This window comes from Chiloscyllium plagiosum, chromosome 19 (genome assembly GCF_004010195.1).
Source record: "Chiloscyllium plagiosum isolate BGI_BamShark_2017 chromosome 19, ASM401019v2, whole genome shotgun sequence".
Taxonomy (NCBI): domain Eukaryota; kingdom Metazoa; phylum Chordata; class Chondrichthyes; order Orectolobiformes; family Hemiscylliidae; genus Chiloscyllium; species Chiloscyllium plagiosum.
The window spans coordinates 39315273-39334659 of record NC_057728.1 but is presented as its reverse complement, the minus strand read 5'-3'; the positions used below and the strand labels follow the sequence as shown (position 1 = coordinate 39334659).

At 37.9% G+C, this 19387-nt stretch overlaps 1 protein-coding gene across 2 annotated transcripts in view; it reads right to left on the bottom strand.

The window, feature by feature from the left end:
* Positions 1–19387, bottom strand: part of kcnd2 (potassium voltage-gated channel, Shal-related subfamily, member 2) — a 489839-nt gene that overhangs the window by 26946 nt on the left and 443506 nt on the right. For both annotated transcript variants that reach the window (XM_043709602.1, XM_043709603.1), the window contains exon 2: positions 12492–12654. In XM_043709602.1, coding sequence (XP_043565537.1) covers positions 12492–12654 — 163 coding nt within the window. The remainder of the gene's footprint in view (positions 1–12491; positions 12655–19387) is intronic.

Below are 19387 nucleotides of genomic sequence, written 5' to 3'. Positions count from 1 at the left end.
GAGTAAAATGTGCCTTGACACCTTCAAGTGTCATTATTTGGTGCAATGTTGCCATGTCGACGTAACTTCAGTGCAGTGATTCATTGCAGGGATCTGTCCTGACAATGGATTCTGACCCTTACGTTGACCAGCTTTGTGTGATTGTTCATATCTATTACAGTACTTCTGCAATGGAGAAAATAATAGTGTAATAAAATAGTAAATTAAAGTTCTCATTTCATGTTTTTGTGATTAGATTAAATTGGACTGACAAATCTGGCTGTTTCTTTAGACAAAAATCCAGCTTCTGAAGGTAGAAAAAACTGTAACTGCCCTCCCCCCATTCCATCAATTAGTAGGCACATTGCTTTGAAATGGAAACAGTTGTGTGCCCACCCCGTGAAGCCAGATGTTCTTGTCATGAAAGCTATTTAATTATGAATGTCTGGCTGGGTTTCAAAAGAATCAACTCAACAGGTTCCTGATGAAGGGCTTATGCCAAAATATTGATTCTCCTGCTCCTCAGATACTGCCTGACCTGCTGTGCTTTTCCAGCACCACACTCTTGACTCTGATCTCCAGCATCTGCAGTCCTCACTTTCTCCAACTCAGCAAGTCGTCTTATTGATCCATAAGAACATAAGAAATAGGAACAGAAGTAGGCCATTTGGTTTATCAAGCCTGCTCCACAATTAAACAAGATCATGGCTGATCTGCCCCAGGCTGCAATTCCTCTTTTGTGCCAGTTCAGCATAGCTGTCAATTTCCTTGACATTTCAAGAAGTTGTCCACCTGCTCTCTAATTAATTTCAGTGATCTAACCTCCACAAGTCTCTGGGATGGAGAATTTCTCTGGGAGAAATTCCTTCACATCTAAGTTTTAACTGAATGTCCCCTTATTCTATAACTATGTCGCCTAGTTCAAGTTACCTCCACTAGTGGAAACATCTCACCATTTAGCTGTCAAGAGTCAGAATCTTGTATGTCTCAATAGGATTGCCTCTCTTCCTTTGAAACTCCAATGAATAAAGGCCTATCCTGTTAGCTACGTTGATAAGGCAAGCTCATTTGTTCCATGAATCAGCCTGCTGAATCTCTTTTGCCTCCAATGCCTGTATTTGCTTTCTTACTGTACACAGAATTCCAAACATATTTTTGCCAATACCCTATATGTTTGTAACAAAATTTCTCTATTTTTAATTGAACTCCAACCCTCTAGCGATATAGATCAAAATTCCATTTGCCTTCTCATTGACTTACTGCACCTACATGCTAACATTTTGTGTTTCATGCAAGAACACCCAAATCCCTCTGCATTGCACTTCTTTGGAGTCTCTTTCTCCATTGCAATAAAAGTCTGCCTTTTGATTCTACAAAAGTACATGACTTCAAACCTTCTTGTATTAAATCCCATTTGCCAAGTTTTTGCCCACTCTCAGCCTATCTATATCCCCTTGCTTTTGGCCTCATCAAAACATGCCCTCCCATTTATTATTCTTCAACAAAATTGGTTACATTACACTCGGTCCCCTCTTCCAAGTCATGAATGTAGATAGTAAATAATGAGGCCCTAAACACTTTGTGACACTCCACTAGTTACAGCTTTTCAACCTTAAAAACACCCATTAATCTCAAATCTCTATCTTCTGTATGTCAACCAATCCTCAATCCATACTAATACATTATCTCCAATATTGGTCTGATTGTATTCCCACATTCCTCACACACTCCATCACAGTATATTGCAAAATGTGCTGTGAACCTGACCCCTATGTGAAGGGAGAAAAATGCCTCATTATGTCACACTTGTGTTGATTGTACATTTTGCAAGCAGTGAATGTGTAGAGGTCAGGTTTTCCCTAGGGGTAGATGAAATGTAGGCCTGTGATCCTAAAGCGATATAGTACAGATTTTAGAAGTAAGCTGGCATTCAAACAGTTGTCCATAAATTTAGAATATTTGTTGCACGTTGCTTTGTAAAGAGACATCTTTTGCTGTGTTTTAAATGTCTTACATTTATTATGTTAGCAATAGTCTGTAGCACTCAGCTTGTTGTATTTTATGACCAAATTCCACCACCTCACACCTACTGGCATGATTCATAAGAGCCTTTTGAGAATGCTTAATTTTTAATATTTTGTTTCATTTTACTGTAGAATGAGAAACATTCATAGGGAAACTGAAATTACAGACAAATGATCAAATCTGTGAGAATGCTCAATGTGATTTGGATGTTACGCTGATACAAGATGGGGTTTTTGGAGTGTGAAAATGTTGTACATTTTCATCGGTATAATTTGGAAAGGAATTTTTCTGAGGTTACTCAGAAATGGTGAAATAAATATTTTAAATTGCTTTCTGAAAATTAAGAATGAGAAGCTGAATTTGACTGTTCTGATCATCTACTCTAACTTCACAGCATGAATGCTGTTTATGCTTTTCTCGAGAGTTTGCTCAGATGTTCCACAGAAACAGTAGCCGATGAATGGGAGCAGTCCAACAGGAATGCAGTCCTGTAGTGCACAATTTGTTCAGTGCATATGGAAGAAAAATAATGTCCCTCCCATTCCAGAATTACATAACAACTGCAGGATCCTTCCTGCTTCCTGCATTCATCTGGTATCAGAAATATCAATCAATTTTGCTTCCAACTTCCACCCTTCTTTCACCTTCATCTGGTCTATCTCTGAATATTCTCGTCCTTTCATTGACTTCTCTGTTTCCATTTTTTAGGATAGATTGTCCCCATATCCACTGCCAATCGCTGACTTCCACTGTTATCTCAACCACACCTCCTCACACCCAGCTGCCCATAAGGATTCCATTCCATTATTTCTGTTTCTCTCTCTCCATCACATCTATTCATACATTGTCACCTTCCACCAGGTTGTCTCTGACATGACTTTTATCCTCAACTACAGATTCCATCTTGCCAGGACTCTCAAATGTGTCCAACCCATCTTCTGCACTTGTGCTCTCAACCCTTCCCTGCCCCACCTCCCCAGAACAATGATAGTGCTTCCTTTTTCCTCACATTCCACATCACTAGTCACTGCATTCAGAGGATGATTTCCAACAGGATACCATGCTAAGCACATCACCCCCTCTCCTCCATTGTTAGCATTCTACATGGACTGTTCCTTGTGTGCAATTCTAACACTTCCTCACTCTTCAACGGCATGTTCTCATTCAATTGCAGAAGGTGTAATATTTACCAATCTACCTGTTGCTTTTCAGATTGGAGGCCAGTGACCAGTGGAGTACCACAACAATTAGTGGTGGGTCCACTGCTTTTTGTCATTTATATAAATGACTTGGATGTGAACATAGGAGGTTTAGTTAGTAAGTTTGCAGATGCCACCAAAATTGAAGGTGTAGTGGATAGTGAAGAAGATTATCTCAGAGTACATCAGAATCTTGGTCAGATGGGTCAATGGGCTGAGGAGTGGCAGACGGAGTTTAATGTAGATGAATGTGAGGTGCTGCATTTTGGAAAGGCAAATCAGAGAAGGACTTATACACTTAATGGTAAGGTCCTAGGGAGTGTTGTTGAACAAAGAGACCTTGGAGTACAGGTTCATAGTTCCTTGAAAGCAGAGTTGCAGGTAGATAGGATAGTGGAGAAGGCGTTTGGTATGCTTTCTTTTATTGGTCAGAGCGTTGCGTATAGGAGGTGGGTCATGTTGTAGCTGTACAGGACATTGGTTAGGCCACGTTTGGAATATTGTGTGCAATTTTGGTCTTCTTCTTATTGGAAGGATGTTATGAAACTTGAAAGGGTTCAGAAAAGATTTACAAGCATGTTGCCAGGGTTGGAGAATTTGCACTATAGGCAGAGACTGAATAAGCTGAGGCTGTTTTCCCTGGAGTGTCGGAGTCTGAGGGGTGACCTTTTAGAGGGTATGAATAGGATAAATAGACGAGGTCCTTTCCCTTGGGTAGGGGAGCCCAGAACTAGAGGTCATAGGTTTAGGGTGAGAGGGGAAAAATTCAAAAGGGAAGTAAGAGTCAACGTTTTCAGGCAGAGGGTGGTGCATGTATGGAATGAGCTGTCAGAGGAAGTGGTGGAGACTGGTACAATTCCAACATTTAAAAGGCATCTGGATGGGTATATGAATAGTAAGGGTTTGGAGGGAAAAGGATAAAGTGCTGACAAATGGAACTAGTTAAGGTGGGATATTTGGTTGGCATGGACGAGTTGGACCGAAGGGTCTGTTTCTGTGCTGTACATCTCTATGACACTATGACTTGAGCCCTACTCACTGTCCAAGTCCTCAAGATAAAGTAGTACTTTACTTGTATTTCTTTCAATCTAGTTTACTACATTTACTGTTCACAATGCGGTTGTGTATTCATTGACAAGACCAAACACATACTGGGTGATAGCCTTGGAACACCTCTGCTCTATCTTTAGGAATGACCCCAATCTTTCTGCTTAGGCACTTTGCAGCCTTTAGGACTCAATACTTTCAGAATTTCACAACTTCAGACCATGTCTCTGTGCTTTTTTTCACTCTCTGTACAAAGTCTCACAAACACAAACATATCATGTTGACTTACTTTCAGCAACATTGACCCATTACCCCCTTTTGTACAACCTAATGTACAACCATTTTACATCTCTATGTCTCCTTTCCCATCATTAGTTACCATTTGTCTTTTGCTCTGGGCACTCTCACAGTCCATTCCACTTGCTCCTCCTTCTCCTCTGTTAACAGCAGAAAACAATCATTTTCCAGCTCCTCTCAGTTCTGAAGAGTCACATGAAAATGTTAAATCTGTTTCTCCTTCTACAAATGCTGCTCAACCTGTTGAGGTTCTCCAGCACTTTCTGTTTTAATTGCACAAAAACAGTTTACATCGATATAAAATCTTTACTTATTTAAAACATCCCAAGCTGCTTCACAGAAGCATCATCAAACGACATTCACCACTGAGCTATATAGGGTAAACCAAGACTTGCCACAGATGTTGGTTTGAAAGAACATCTTAAATGAGGAAAGAAAGTTAGAAAGGCAGAGAAACTTAGGGAGAAAATTTAACAATCTCAGCCCCAGACAGCTAAAGGAATGCCAAGATGTCAGAAGATTTAAGGCTGGAATAGTTTTCAGAGATCATACACTTGTCTGATGTCCCATCCACAACATACATTTACTGTGAATAAACTAACACCAGAGGAGATGGCACTCAGGGCAATCAGTCCTACTCAATGTCAGTAAACAAAGGAAGTAACTACCTTACCTAAATGTGGAGCTGGGAGGAGTGAGCTTGCTCCTCCAAAGTCCTTGTTATAAGTATGGCTTATCAAAGAAATCAGAGGTTTTTTTGTTATCAGGAAAAGACAAGAAAACCGACCCAATTAAAAAACAAATTGGGTCTGTATACTGCTAGTTGTAAGATTTTGCTACATTAGTCGCTTAGATGCAAGTTGTTATGAAATCCCATTATGAAAGGGGAACAACTTTGCAATCTCCCACAGACAGCAACATGACAATCATCTGATGCCGTTTCAGTAATGTTGATTCAGAAATAAATATTAGCAAGGGTACGAGGGATAACTCCTCCACTGATGTTCAGAGTAACGCTATGAAATCTATTTGGTTGGGCCTCCTTTTAATGAAAGACAGCACTTCTAACAACACAGCGCCCGCTCAGTTGGGCATTTGTTAGAATATTTGACCCAGAAATAGAACTTGTAATTTGTAATTTCTTTAAAATGAATTTAAAATCGAATTGCTTTTAAGAATGTTTGGAAATGACTTTCAAGAGTTTGCATCAAATGTAAAGGGATCAGTTGTAATTTTCTTGGATAATAAGAGATTTTAATCCAAGTGATCTGACGCGCCTAGAATCAGTGCCAACAGGAAGGAAATTAAGAGCAAAGGCTGGAATGCATTAAGGAAAACTGCAGAGAGGGAAGAAATCTGAAGGTAGAAGGAAGAGCTGGAGGTGGAAGGCAATCAGCACACAGATGCATAAACAAATACTGCGGCAGGACATAGTAATAAAATCATAGTGTGTCAAAGAGCAAACTGGATCCTCTCTAGAAAAAACTCCTTTCCAAAAACTCTTGGGGAAGCTAAATACAACGGAATTGAAAAGGACTGAATTCTAAAAGTCATGTGAATGCCTCAGGCATAAGGAAAAGCACAGAATTGGTATCAAAGGGCTAGATTGTGAACTGAATATTGTTGATTGGTCAGTTGAAAAGAAATTGTGGAAAACTTTACCACTAGAACTGCCGTGGCCTGAGTGAAACAGAACTTATAGATGTGAACCTTGCTAGTGATAACCATACGTTAGAAGGAATATGGCCGCCAATGAATAAGACTCAAAGGCAGGACTATTGAGTGTACTATAGCCAAATTACAGAACTTTGCAATTGCGCATGGTGTCGCATATGAGTGGTATGTCATGCAGTTATCTGTAGTACCCAAAGTCATATTTCTATTGTATCAACCATTTAAAATGAACATTTTCTTTTTATTTAAAATTACTTTTGCATTTTAATTCATCTTTAATTTGCATTGGTTGTAATTACAAAAAGTGAAATCTTATTGGTAATTTCTTCATTTGGGATTTGGTAAATGTCATTATTTTAGTTTAATGCTCCTCCCCAGAGATTGTAACACATGAGAATGGTGGATCTCAATTCTTGAACCTTCAGGCATGTCCACAAAGTACCCCTCAGGCTCATGACGCAAGACTCCTGAGAACATTTCTGAGTATTTTTACAAGTAATCATTTTTCCCTGAATAATTAAATATAATATGGTGATTTGAATAAGGGTGGTTTGTCCAGCCTGTGAGAGACCAGCAAAGTAAATCATTGACAGTTTCATTTATTAGAGGTGAAATGAGCAAATCTAATAGATGAGTATATCTGGATAAAGGAATACTGAAATAATTACTAACTTGCTTGGGTTTTTTTGATGAGATGAAAGGAGTTTGATGAGGATCATGTGGTTGGATTTCCCAAAGGCACTTGCTAACATGTCATAAACAGGTTTGTTAGCAAAGCTGAAGTTCATAAATAAAAGTGAAACTGGCAGTATGGATACAAAGTTGGCTGAATGACAGAAAACAGAATAATGGTGAACAATTACTTTTTGGATTGGTGGAAAACATTTAGTTACATTTTCCAGGGCCAGTGTTAAGAGCACTCCTTTTCGTGATGTTCAGTAATGAGCTAGACTTCAATGTATTTGGCACAATTTCAACATGTACAGATGACACAAACATAAAGTATTGTGAACTTTGAAGAAGATAGGTTAAAGAGCAGGGAGATTATTCTGGTACAGTACAGAACTTTGGCTAGGCTACAGCTGGAATGGTGTGTGCAGGTCTCGTTACTGCACTATAGGAAGGATGTAATTGCATGGGAGGTAGAGGAGATTTACCAGGATGTTGCCTGGGATGGAATGTTTTATTCTGAAGAAGGGTGGATAAGCATGGAGTTGTTCCCTTTACAACAGAGAAGGTTGGGGGAAGATTAGATAAGGTGTATAAGATTATGGGGGCAAGGACAGGATGGCTGGAAAGCAGCTGTTCCCCTGTGTTGGAATAACAGTAATAAGGGGGCACACTGTTAAAGTGGAAGATTTTGGAGGAGATTTGAGGAAAATATTTTTCACCCAGAAAGTGGTGATGGTCTGGAATGTACTGCAAGGGAGGGTAGTTGAGGCGGGTAACATCAAGCCTTTAAAAAGTATTTTGATGAGTACTTGAAATGTCGTAACATTTAAGGGTATGGACCTAATGTGGAAAGTGGAACTCGTGTAGGTTTAGCAAAGTTTTGGCAGTACAGACTTGATGGGCTAAAGGGCCTCTTGTGTACTGTATGATTCTATGAAAATGACGAACATCAAATGGACCGAGAGGGTGGGAGGACAAGTGGCAGATGAAATTTAATGCACAAAGTGTGAAGTGATTGATTTTGCTAGAAAGATTGAGAAGAGGCAATACAACCTGAAAGGTACAATTCTAAAGATAATGTAGGATCAAACCTGAAGATTTATGTATATAAATCACTGACAATCACAGGACAGGTTGGTAAACCAGTTAGAGCATATGTGATCCTGGTTTTTATAAATGGAAGCAGAGAATACAAAAGCAAGGACGTTATAATAAGTCTGTATAAAACCTTAGTTTAGTGTCAGCTGGGTATTATATCCATATTCAAGTAGCACACTTTAGGAAACAATGTGAAGGCATTAGCGAAGGTGCAAAACAGATTTATGCTAATGATTCTAAGGATGAGGAACTTCAGTTTGTAGATAGATTAGAGAAACTGGAAATGTTCTGCTTGGAGAAAGAAAATTAAGAGGAGATTTAATAGAGAATTTCAAAAACTATAAACAGTCTGGAGAGAATAGATAGGGAGAAACTGGTGCCATTGGTGGCAGGGTTGAGTAAAAGAGAACGCTGATTAAAGGCAATTGGCAAAGAAGCATCAGTGAAATGAGGATAACTCTTCACTCAGCGAGTAGTTAGGATCTGGCTGCTTTGCCTAAGAATGCAGTGGAATCAGTTTTAATTGAGGTCCCCAAAAGATAACTGGATAATTATCTGAAGTAAGACCATTTGCAGGCTTACAGTGAAGATAGAAGAGTGAGACTAGATTAGTTGCTCTTTCAGAGAGCCTACATAGACACAAGTGGCTCAGTCATCTCCAACAAGATGTCTATAAACATGCTGTCTATAAAAGAAATCAAGTTATCAATACATAAATAATTATTATTTTAAAAATTACACATTAACTGTTGTTTGCTATCAATCAGAATAAAGGATTTTGCCAAGTTAATACATTGAATGCTTTGCTTGGCTCCGAATTCCAGGTGATGGATCAAGGTTAGTATTCAAGCAATTTTTAGGCTTTATTAAAATTATAAAAAGGTTCCCAACCTACAAAGATCAGATTTCAACCCCCATCCCCCCCAAGAATAAGAACATCAACCAGTTCCAAAAGCTGTTAAAAGCAGTTTATCTTAAACTGTCTTAATTTACTTCTTATAGGATTCGTACAGCACATAAAGGGGAGAATTTAATCTCATCATTCTGGTCAGATATTAAAAAAGGAAACAAATTATGTATAAGTAACTTATTTTATCACATGGTTAAAAAGAAAATCATGAAACCTATAAATCCGACATAAAAGCAGAAAGTTCTAGAAAGACACAGCTGGTTGATAAGGATCGGAAAGGAGGTAGAGTTATTAGATTTAAATTATTTATAGTGTGGAAACAGGCCCTTTGGCCCAACAAGTCCACACCGACCCTCCGAAGAGCAACCCACCCAAACCAATTCCCCTTTCATCTAACACTACGGGCAATTTAGCATGGCCAATTCACCTAACCTGCACATCTTTGGACTGTGGGAGGAAATCAGAGCACCCGGAGGAAACTCATGCAGACATGGGGAGAACGTGCAAACTCCACACAGACAGTTGCCCGAGGCAGGAATTGAACCCGGGTCCCTGGCTCTGTGATGCAACAGTGCTAACTACTGTGCCACCGTGCCACCCCAAATATATATATCCAAGCCATTCACCTATTTGAATTGCTGCAATTTGAGATCGATGTAATCGATGGTTGGTTTACCAGCATGATCACGATCGTTCTGATGAAGGTTATATCTAAACATTTCATTTTTAACCTATGTCCTCAAATCTTTCTATAAATTATTAAAGTAAAACATTGAAAGTACAGATCAAACAGATATTTTGTCGATTGCTCAGTGAGTGAGTGCTCTGAATGCTCAATTAATTCTCCAGAAAACTTATCCAGTCTTTGTTCATAGCTAAATTCTCTATTCTTAACCCATTCTTCGAAAAACTCCTCTGTAACCTCACTGATGTCATCAGATTCTTTCTGTAAAGTAGGAGTCAGATCTGCATATCATACCTTAGCCATGACTAACCAAACACACTTCATAAATGGCACTGATTCACATAAAAGGATAGCTGGATTGTCATGTTCAGTTTTAGATGCCCTACTTTAGCAAGAACATTAATGACTTAGTAACAGTATAGAAGGAATTTATTAAGATGATATAAAGGATGACAGACTACATATATCAGGGGAGGCTAGAGACACGTAGGCTTTTATCGTTAGGCCATGTTAGGAATCTTAAAAGGCTTTGATAAGGCAAATAGGGCTGTAGGTTTCCAATAATCAATCAGCTGGTAACCAGAGTACATTAATTGAATGTAATTATCATAATAACAACAAGAGAAACTAAGTTTTCTTTTAACATTACAGTTATGGAGTGCCATATCTCTTTTGACCTCACTTTGGCATTTGCATTTTCAGAATGGTTGTGTGGCATCAAGTTCTGAATGATCTGAAATTTACTCCAATTAAACATTTATGTGGCCAAAACATTACCTGTGGGCCCTACCACAGAAACACCATAGCAGAACCACTGATTCCCCCTCTTAGCCTTTGCTTCAGTTTGACTCAAGTGACCTTTGCATCCCATTTGATCATGAACAAAGCTACCCATCACAAAGATTACAGACATCCACCTCCAAAATATCACCCTGCCTCAGCTCCTGTCTTAACACACCTGCTGTTGAATTCCTCATATACAATTTTCTTACTTTTGTACACAACAATTCCAATATTCTTCTTACTGTATTCTTGTTATGCACCATCCAAAAACTTCTGTTTATCCTAAAGTCAAATTCCTCTGACCTCTGCTTTCTTCTAACTCTGACCTCTTGTACATTTCAGCTTCCTTTGCTTACTATTGTTAAGGTTAAGCTCTAGTGACCTATTCACCTTTCTCTCCATCTTTGTGACACTTCTTAAAATCTGTTTTATGTTTTGGTCACTCAATATTTCAGAAATTTAGCCTGAATGAGGGTATTAGTTAGTTTCAACATGGGAAGCTATCTGTGCTATGGGAAATTGGGACTTCTGGTTCAGTTTTACTGGCAGTGACCATCACATTACCAGATTTTTGCCCAGGAATAGTACAATAACCTGAAACAGCTGTAAGGGATGGATGATAAAACAAGGCAGGAACCTCTGATACTATTATTCAGCATTAAATATTAAGCTGGAGTTCCCAATTATACTTGACAGAACCATTGCATGGGATGGGCAATGAGTCGCTAAATTACTACTGTTGATTTTATGGCTGGCAGGAGCTGAAGGTCCTCTTTCTGAAATTGGAGAATTAAATGATGGATGATTTATTCCTTCCAAAGATTTAAAAGGCTTTAAATACTTAAAAGGATTAAATTGGCATTCCTATATTTGGGGAGAAAGTGAGGGCTGCAGATGCTGGAGATCAGAGCTGAAAATGTGTTGCTGGAAAAGCGCAGCAGGTCAGGCAGCATCCAAGGAACAGGAGAATCGACGTTTCGGGCATAAGCCCTTCTTTCCTATATTTGGGGTCAAGAGTGAGGTGCTGGAAAAGCACAGCAGGTCAGGCAGCATCCAAGGAGCAGGAAAATTAACATTCCAGACAAAAGTGTGAAACGTCGATTTTCCTGCTCCTTGGATGCTGCCTGACCTGCTGTGCTTTTCCAGTACCACACTCTCGACTGTATTTATTGTCCATCAGTAAATGCCCAGGACGGCATGGTGGCTCAGTGGTTAGCATTGCTGCCTCACCGCGCCAGGGACCCAGGTTCGATTCCAACCTTGGGTGACTGTCTGTGTGGAGTTTGCACATTCTCTGTGTCTGCGTGGGTTTCCTCCGGGTGGTCCGGTTTCCTCCAACAGTCCAAAGATGTGCAGGTCAGGTGAATTGGCCATGCTACATTGATACACAGTGTTAGGTGCATTAGTCAGGGGTGAATGTAGGGGAATGGGTCTGGGTGGTTTGCTCTTCGGAGGGTCAGTGTGGACTTGTTGGGCTGAAGGGCCTGTTTCCACACTGTAGGGAATCTAATCGAATCTAATATGGATCTGAAGTCACATGTAGGCCAGACTGGGTAAGAATGACATATTTCCATTCCTGAAGGAAATTAGTGAGTCAAATGGGTGTTACAACCCTTGACAATAGTCACATTGCCATCACTAGCTTTTAATTCCAGTTTTCTTTTAGCAAATTGGATTTCACTATGTGCAATGGTGGGATTTAAGCTCATGTCCTTATAACATGAGACTGAGGTTGTGGAATATATGTTCAGTGCTATTAGCATTACATCACTGCTTCCCCTTTTATCTTCTCAGGGATAACAGTCTAAAAAGAAATGAAAATATTGAAATTATATTCACAGGCTCCTTTCATTTGGTTAAATGGAGTTACTTCTCTTGTTGATAAACATGTTTCTAGAGATATTGCAATTGCAAGCACAAACTTCTCAACATAGTTGAACTCAAAAGAAAAAATGATGAGGCACTTTTGCTGCTAGGAGTTAAGTAGTTTAACAGTTTATGATATCCTCATAAGGAAAGAAATATTTGAGTACGTAACCAGTACAAACAAGAGTGAGCCTAAACATGTCATATATGTGTGTCAGCTGTTATTCACATGTATTCTGAATAAAAGCACAAATACCTTCTGTGCCTTGCGTTTATCTGCCCGTTGGTTTTGATGGTAGATACGGCTGAAGTTTGAGACAATCACAGGGACAGGTAAGGCAATAACCAACACACCACTCAAAGAGCAGATAGAACCAAAAATCTTCCCAGCAATGGTCTTTGGTACCATGTCACCATACCTGCATCAAACAGAACAAATGATCAGGTTTTAATAAAAAGATTGCTACTAGACTTTCAGAATGATGCTTTTAAATAAAAGAAGTACAGTGGATTGCCACAGTGTAATCAATTTGTATCAGATCAGGGAGACACATTTACAATATAAAAATCAGAATGACAAAAATCAAATTCAATTTCATTTTTTTTGTAAGTCCTTTTCCTAAATTTTATTTCTATTAAACCATAGAATAGAATCCCTACAACGTGGAAGCAGGCCATCTGAATCCACACCACTCCTCTGAAGAACATCACCCTCAAGCCGACCCCATCCCTGTATTTCCCATGATTAAACCACATACCCTGACACTGTGGGCAATTTAGCATGGCTAATCCACCTAACTTGCTATGAGAGAAAACCCATGCAGACATGGGGAAAATGTACAAACTCTACACAGGTAGTCACCTGTGGCTGGAATCAAATCTGAGTCCCTGGCACTGTAAGGCTGCAGTGCTAACCCCTGAGCCACTATGCTGCCCTAAAGTACAACCAGCATGTCTAAACATGCATACTTGTGTTCATTTCGAATTTTTAGGAAATTTTAAAGAAAGCTTTGTCAAAATAGAATAACTAATGTGTTACAGCATCATTGAAAAGCAAAAAAAGTATTATTTTATTCAGCGCTTTCAACCTTTAGAAATTATACTGTACAGAATTGTAATATCCACTCCTTTGATAATTACAACAACTCAAAAAGACATCTTATTCAGCTAATGACCATTAGTGGGACACTTGTTTCAGTATGAGTAAATTGGGAACTTAATATTTCAGGGAACTCAACTTTTAGAAGAGATAGGCAAAATGGAAAAAGTGGTATAATGGTTGGGTTAAAGCCATAAAGAAATGTGATCTTTGAAAAGCATTGTGGAGGGAACAGTAATGGGCAGAAAAATTTTAAGAGTAGTTTATTTGGCCCTGAGAGTAATTGTTGTGTCAGGCTCGGTGTAAATAAACCAAGAAATCAGAGGTGCATGTCAGAAGGAGTAAGTATGGAAGTAATTTGATGTCATTGCCTGTAATATAAGAAACTAGATGTCGACATGCTGATATTGAAGAATCCAATAGACATTTACTACAACTAGCTATTACGTACACAGATTATAGTCACAAGCTCACCAGAATCCATGCTCAATTAAATCAGATTTAAACTGAGCAGCTGCTCTCAGTAGTACGACATGTTGCAAACAATTTCCTGTAATATGGAGTCTCAGGTCTGTACATAATCAAGTCACATCTATGATACAATGATAATGCCATGACCATTTCTCTTACGGGCTAAATGTAATTTTTTTTGGCTAAGTACATTTGGAGGGATTCTTGCCATGAGGCCCAGTGAGATTTCTTATGATATCTTACCAAACACGTTTCCTCTACTACATCCGCCACCCTATGATGTTCCTGTGTGGAACCTAGTGTGGAACTCCTGACAAGGAAATAGAACACATACACACAGATGTTCTTAAAAAAAAACCTGATCATCCTACAACCTTATAATCTTGCCAATCAGATAGACCATTAAGACATAATAACCGAAACCTCAAACACTTCACACTTCTCAATTTGTTTCTATATGAATATTGATAAATTGAAAAGAGAGATCATGATATCATAAATCATCCGTTTTACCGAGAGATTGAGTAGGTTGGGCCTTTACTTATGGAGTTTAGAAGAATGGGAGGTGACCTTATTGAAACATACAAGATACTTAAGGGATTTGACAGGCACATGCAAAAATGTTGTTTCCCCCTATGGGAGAGTCGAGGACCAGAGGACATAATCTCAGCGTAAGAGGTCACCTTTTTAAGACAAAAGTGAGAAGGAGTATCTTCTCTCAGAGGGACTGAATCCATGGAATCCATGGAATAATATACTGCAGAATGCTTTAAAGGCTGGATCATTAAATATATTCAATGTTGAGATAAATAGAATTTTAATCGGAAAGGGAATCAATGATACAGGTAAAAGGATGAAAATATCAACCATGATTCCAATAAATGGCAAAGCCATTGATGGGCTGAATGGCCTACTTCTGTTCTTATGTCTTATAATCTTATCCTAAAAACTATAAACTGACAACCTCCACCTTGAAATGTTATCAAGTCATTTTATGAGAAAAGAAACCTCTGTTCTCTGCAAGTAAATGAATTTATAATGGGTACCACTAATCCTGTGAATAGTATACCATTTTACACTGGTTTTTAAATAGTGATATATGGATGGTATAATTATAATACATTTTTCTAAGGGGTTATGCATGTCAAACTATATCAAATATGTTAATAATCTGACATGTTTGTTGTTTCAGATTATAATGCCATTTTTATTGAAGAGAAGATAAAGTATTGATAACTATTGCAACAGTTTCTGGAAATAACCAGCAAGATCATTATCAAGTATATTAGATTCAACCAATGTTACTTACAGCGGCAAAAAATGGTCTCCTACACCTTCCAGCAATTCTACAGAATAATTAACCACGTACATGGTTTCCTCATAAATAAGGTTTTAGCTCTAGCACTACAGTTTAGCTTTAATTTCCAATTTTATATTTGGTTAACAATCCTAATGTACCACAGAAGAAAAATGATGTTGTGTGAAATGTCTAAATAGACAATATGAATAAATAAAGCCATTGCAATGACTAATAGCTTCCACTGGAGGGTACATGATTTGCATTTTAAAATATCTTTATATGTACTTACATGCATGATTATTGCAAGTCAATCTAACTGAGAAAAGTTTATTACATAATGCAGTATATGCTTTATATACCACTATATACTTTAACAGCTAACGCAATAATCAACCTAAACTCACCATCTCTTTCCAGGCATTTTAATTTAACCTTTTACTAAGGGGTAATGTAATGTAACGTAATGGCCATCAGTCATTCCTATTGGAAATTTCAATATAAAAGACATAAGATTGGAACCAGGTGAAAGTAAGGATTGCAGATGCTGGAGATTAGAGTTGAGAGTGTGGTGCTGGAAAAGTACAGCAGGTCAGGCAGCATCCGAGGAGCAGATTTGAACTACCAGACATGCACTTCAGCTCCTCTTGACCGGAAAAGATAAAACATATTTGCCGGCTCCACTTAGGCTGGACAGCAGCTGACATGGAACAGGATATGCATGGTGGAAGCTTTGCTCATGATGGTCCTAAAATGGCAAGCTGTGTGCATTATTGGATGCAAATTAAAAGCGCCTTGCGTGGTTGGATCGCCTGTAAGGTTGAGAAGGCCAGCCACATCATTGGTGGGAATAGGCTGGAAGGCAATCAGATGGAAGACTTCAAAATCTCCCACAGATGGGTGGAACTTTCGAGTTTGGTAAGCAAGAAACTTGAGCAATACAGGATAAACTGGTCGCTTGACATCTCACTCGATTTTCTTCTCTGACAACTACAATGTTTAAAACAGGCAGCCAATCTGTTACCAGGTGAACCCATCGAAGCTGAAACTATACCCAATAATTTAGTAACCTGTTCCGAGAAGAAATAAAAGTTATTTGAACTACTGTACATAGATCCTTATAATCTGCAAATTTATTTAGGGATTGTCTCAAAACCTATTAAAAATTGAATTGAGTATTGGAAGGCCAAATCTAGATACTTAAACCGGATTTCTGACAAAATATTAAAAACTAATTAAGACAATGCCTGCTCATAATTTCAGCTTTTTGCTATTCGATTTTTAAAAAATTTGGTTTCAATTCCTAACATAAGCCTGTGATGAGTGCACAGCTAGGTGGATTATTCTGGGGCTGGAAGAAAAATGTCACATTCTCTGTGTAGTTTATTTTAAAGTGGAGAGAAGGCTCCAATCAGAGAGTTAGCCATTGTTTTGTTGCATCAACAACACTTCTGAAACAAAAATCTGAAATGGAATGCATTTTACAAACTGTCTAAGGCACTGTTAGATGATATCTTGAATACTTCTTTAAACTTACGGTATAGAATGATTAAAGTAATGAAAACTTAAATTTCAGACCACTAACAAGATACATCAGTAATTAACAAAATAAACTGCTGTATCACTTCTAATATTAAAACCTGACTATGTAATAGAAATACAAATTTTGCATCTGGTGATGAAAATATGAGACATGAACTATTTCAAAAATATTTTCCATTTACTTCGAATTTTATGGCCCAGATTTTGCAACTGTCATGTCAATGAGACTGTTAGTATTCAACATCAGTACAATTGTGAAAATGACAGCAATGTCTGGGACTGTACATGTGCAAACAAAATAGGAAATTCATTAGTTTCTGACAGTGAGGCACTGTTGCTTCACAGCGTGCACAGTTAAGACTCCACAGAAAAAAATCCTCAGCAGTCATTTGAACTCAGGTGAACTTCCCTCTTACAATTTAGTTACCACTATAAAAACCAAAATGTTATACCTCATTAAATGGCATTTGACTTGGTTGTCAATAGAATACTAAGCAGCTTTCTGCAGCTGAACAATGATTCTGGCATTGAAAAGTGATTTCATAATTATGGAATATCAAAGTTCTACATTATGATACAATGTCCCTTGACTTATAATATAAATTTTTATTTGCCAGCTTCTAACATTTTCACAAGTACACTTTTCAATTGTTATTTCCCGTAAAATGCTCAATAAATAATAAAAGGTGTGTGTTATTTCTTGGTTTGCTGTTGTTATTAGCAATTTAGCTTATTTAATGACCTGTTGCTGGATGCATGAACATCCCCTAATCTTGACATCACAATTAAACAAAATGGTAAAATCCATATCAGAAATATCTCTATATATCCAGATCAATTGTAAGTTCTGTCATTTGGCTGCTGACTGCAAAATCTGGGCCAATAGTTATGCATGTAAAACTAACGATGTAGCGTAGAAACAGATTTTGCGCAAGGTCTTGTCACACTGAAAATTTGATATAACTCTCTCCACTATAACTATATGTATCTTATACTACTGGAACTAAGAGATATTAATTTCTGAAATAAAAACAGAAATTGCTAGAAAATCTCAACCTGCCTGGTAGTATCTGTGTAGAGAAATCAGAATTAACATTTCGGGTTAAGGGTCACTGGTCCTGAAACGTTAACTCTAATTTCTCTCCACAAATGTTGCCAGAGCTGCTGAGATTTTCAGCATCCACAGTTCTTTTGGCCAATTTCTGTTAGCTTCAGAATATAAGATAAAAATGTGTTGCATTATGTATAAAATAATACTGAATGTCATAATTCTAAGCTATGTGCATTATACTCATTTGAAGATTATCAACAGTATGTTAATATCATATAAACTGCATAACGTTATATTAATTTTTAATATCTTTGATTAATTTATTACTATAAGTTTTTGTTTTTCATAGTCCTGCAGCTATCAATAAATAACTAAAAACTTTTCTGTGTTTCCAACGGTCATTGAGGAATTCGTAATTTCTGCTAGGGTGCTGAGATTTTCTATTACTCTCAATAACTATCACTTTTCACTGACTTTTGTGGAAATTAATTCTTTTGTGTAAAGCAATCAATGTCATGCATGTATATTTAACATTACCAAGAAAATACATTTTTGCTACTGCATACGTGATAGGTTGTTTTAAAATTTTCTGGTTTAAATATTCTAAAGCTGCCGTTCAGATTAGTAAGAGTAAGATACACGGAACACTCAAAATTCAGTTGGTTATTAGAAGGACGAATTAGAATTTTAGACTTTTGAGGGTTTCTACTTCTTCTTTTATGTTTCATACTTGCCTCAAGCAATTGCAAATGTGTCCCTGGTCAAACATAATTCTAAACATAACAGATATCAATGTTCCCATGGAATACTGCAAAAGCACATTACAAATAAACAAACAAGTCATAATCGAAAAATAAAAGTAAACTGAAAAATTAACAACAGCAGTTGTTTCTTCTAATTAGCATGTTTCTATGATGTTTCATAGCAATAAGCGTTTTTTTCAGCAATTACTGCCACATCCCTGATGAGATTACTCACGGATAATTTCAAGTCTAGAGCACAGTTGTGTCATTAAACTGCTAATTTTGCCTTTATCCAGATTTGCCTCTTTAACAGCAGTCACATACATCTTTAAAGTGCTCACATGAATCGCAGGGCAGTTGTTAGCTCGAGGGGATTTGATCAGGCAGGAAGGTATAGAATAGAGATTCCATTGCTTTCTCAACTCTTCTGATCAAGCTCCAATAGGGAAGGATGGAAGGAGGCCTTCCTGCCTGGAGACCAACTGCGGCCTTAACAGCCCACCTCACCCCTAGTATCCCTAGCTCACCCAGAACTACATTGATCCCTGCTGAAGATCCCCGTGAAGTACTGCTCCCAGTAAAACAGGGCTTGGTGCTATTCAACAAGAGGCCCAATGCTGCCTCAGTAAGTTGCTCTGAAATAATATAGGGCTCCTAAAAAATATTCATTGTAGGTTTGCAGCTAATGGATATGAACAATACTTTGAACACAAAATCCCACTCAATGATTCTGAGTTATGGCATATACATACATCTGTCATAAAACAAGTTTGATTCACCACTAACTGAAATACATAGCCATACTCACTATGTTATAAGCAATGCCTCAGCAATTGACTTCAGTAGAAACTGCAACAGTTAGTAGCATTAGGCTAATACAGATGCTTGTCTGTATAAATATGAGAGGTGAGAACTGTATAACTAGGCAGTATGCTGAACAGGAAAGTTG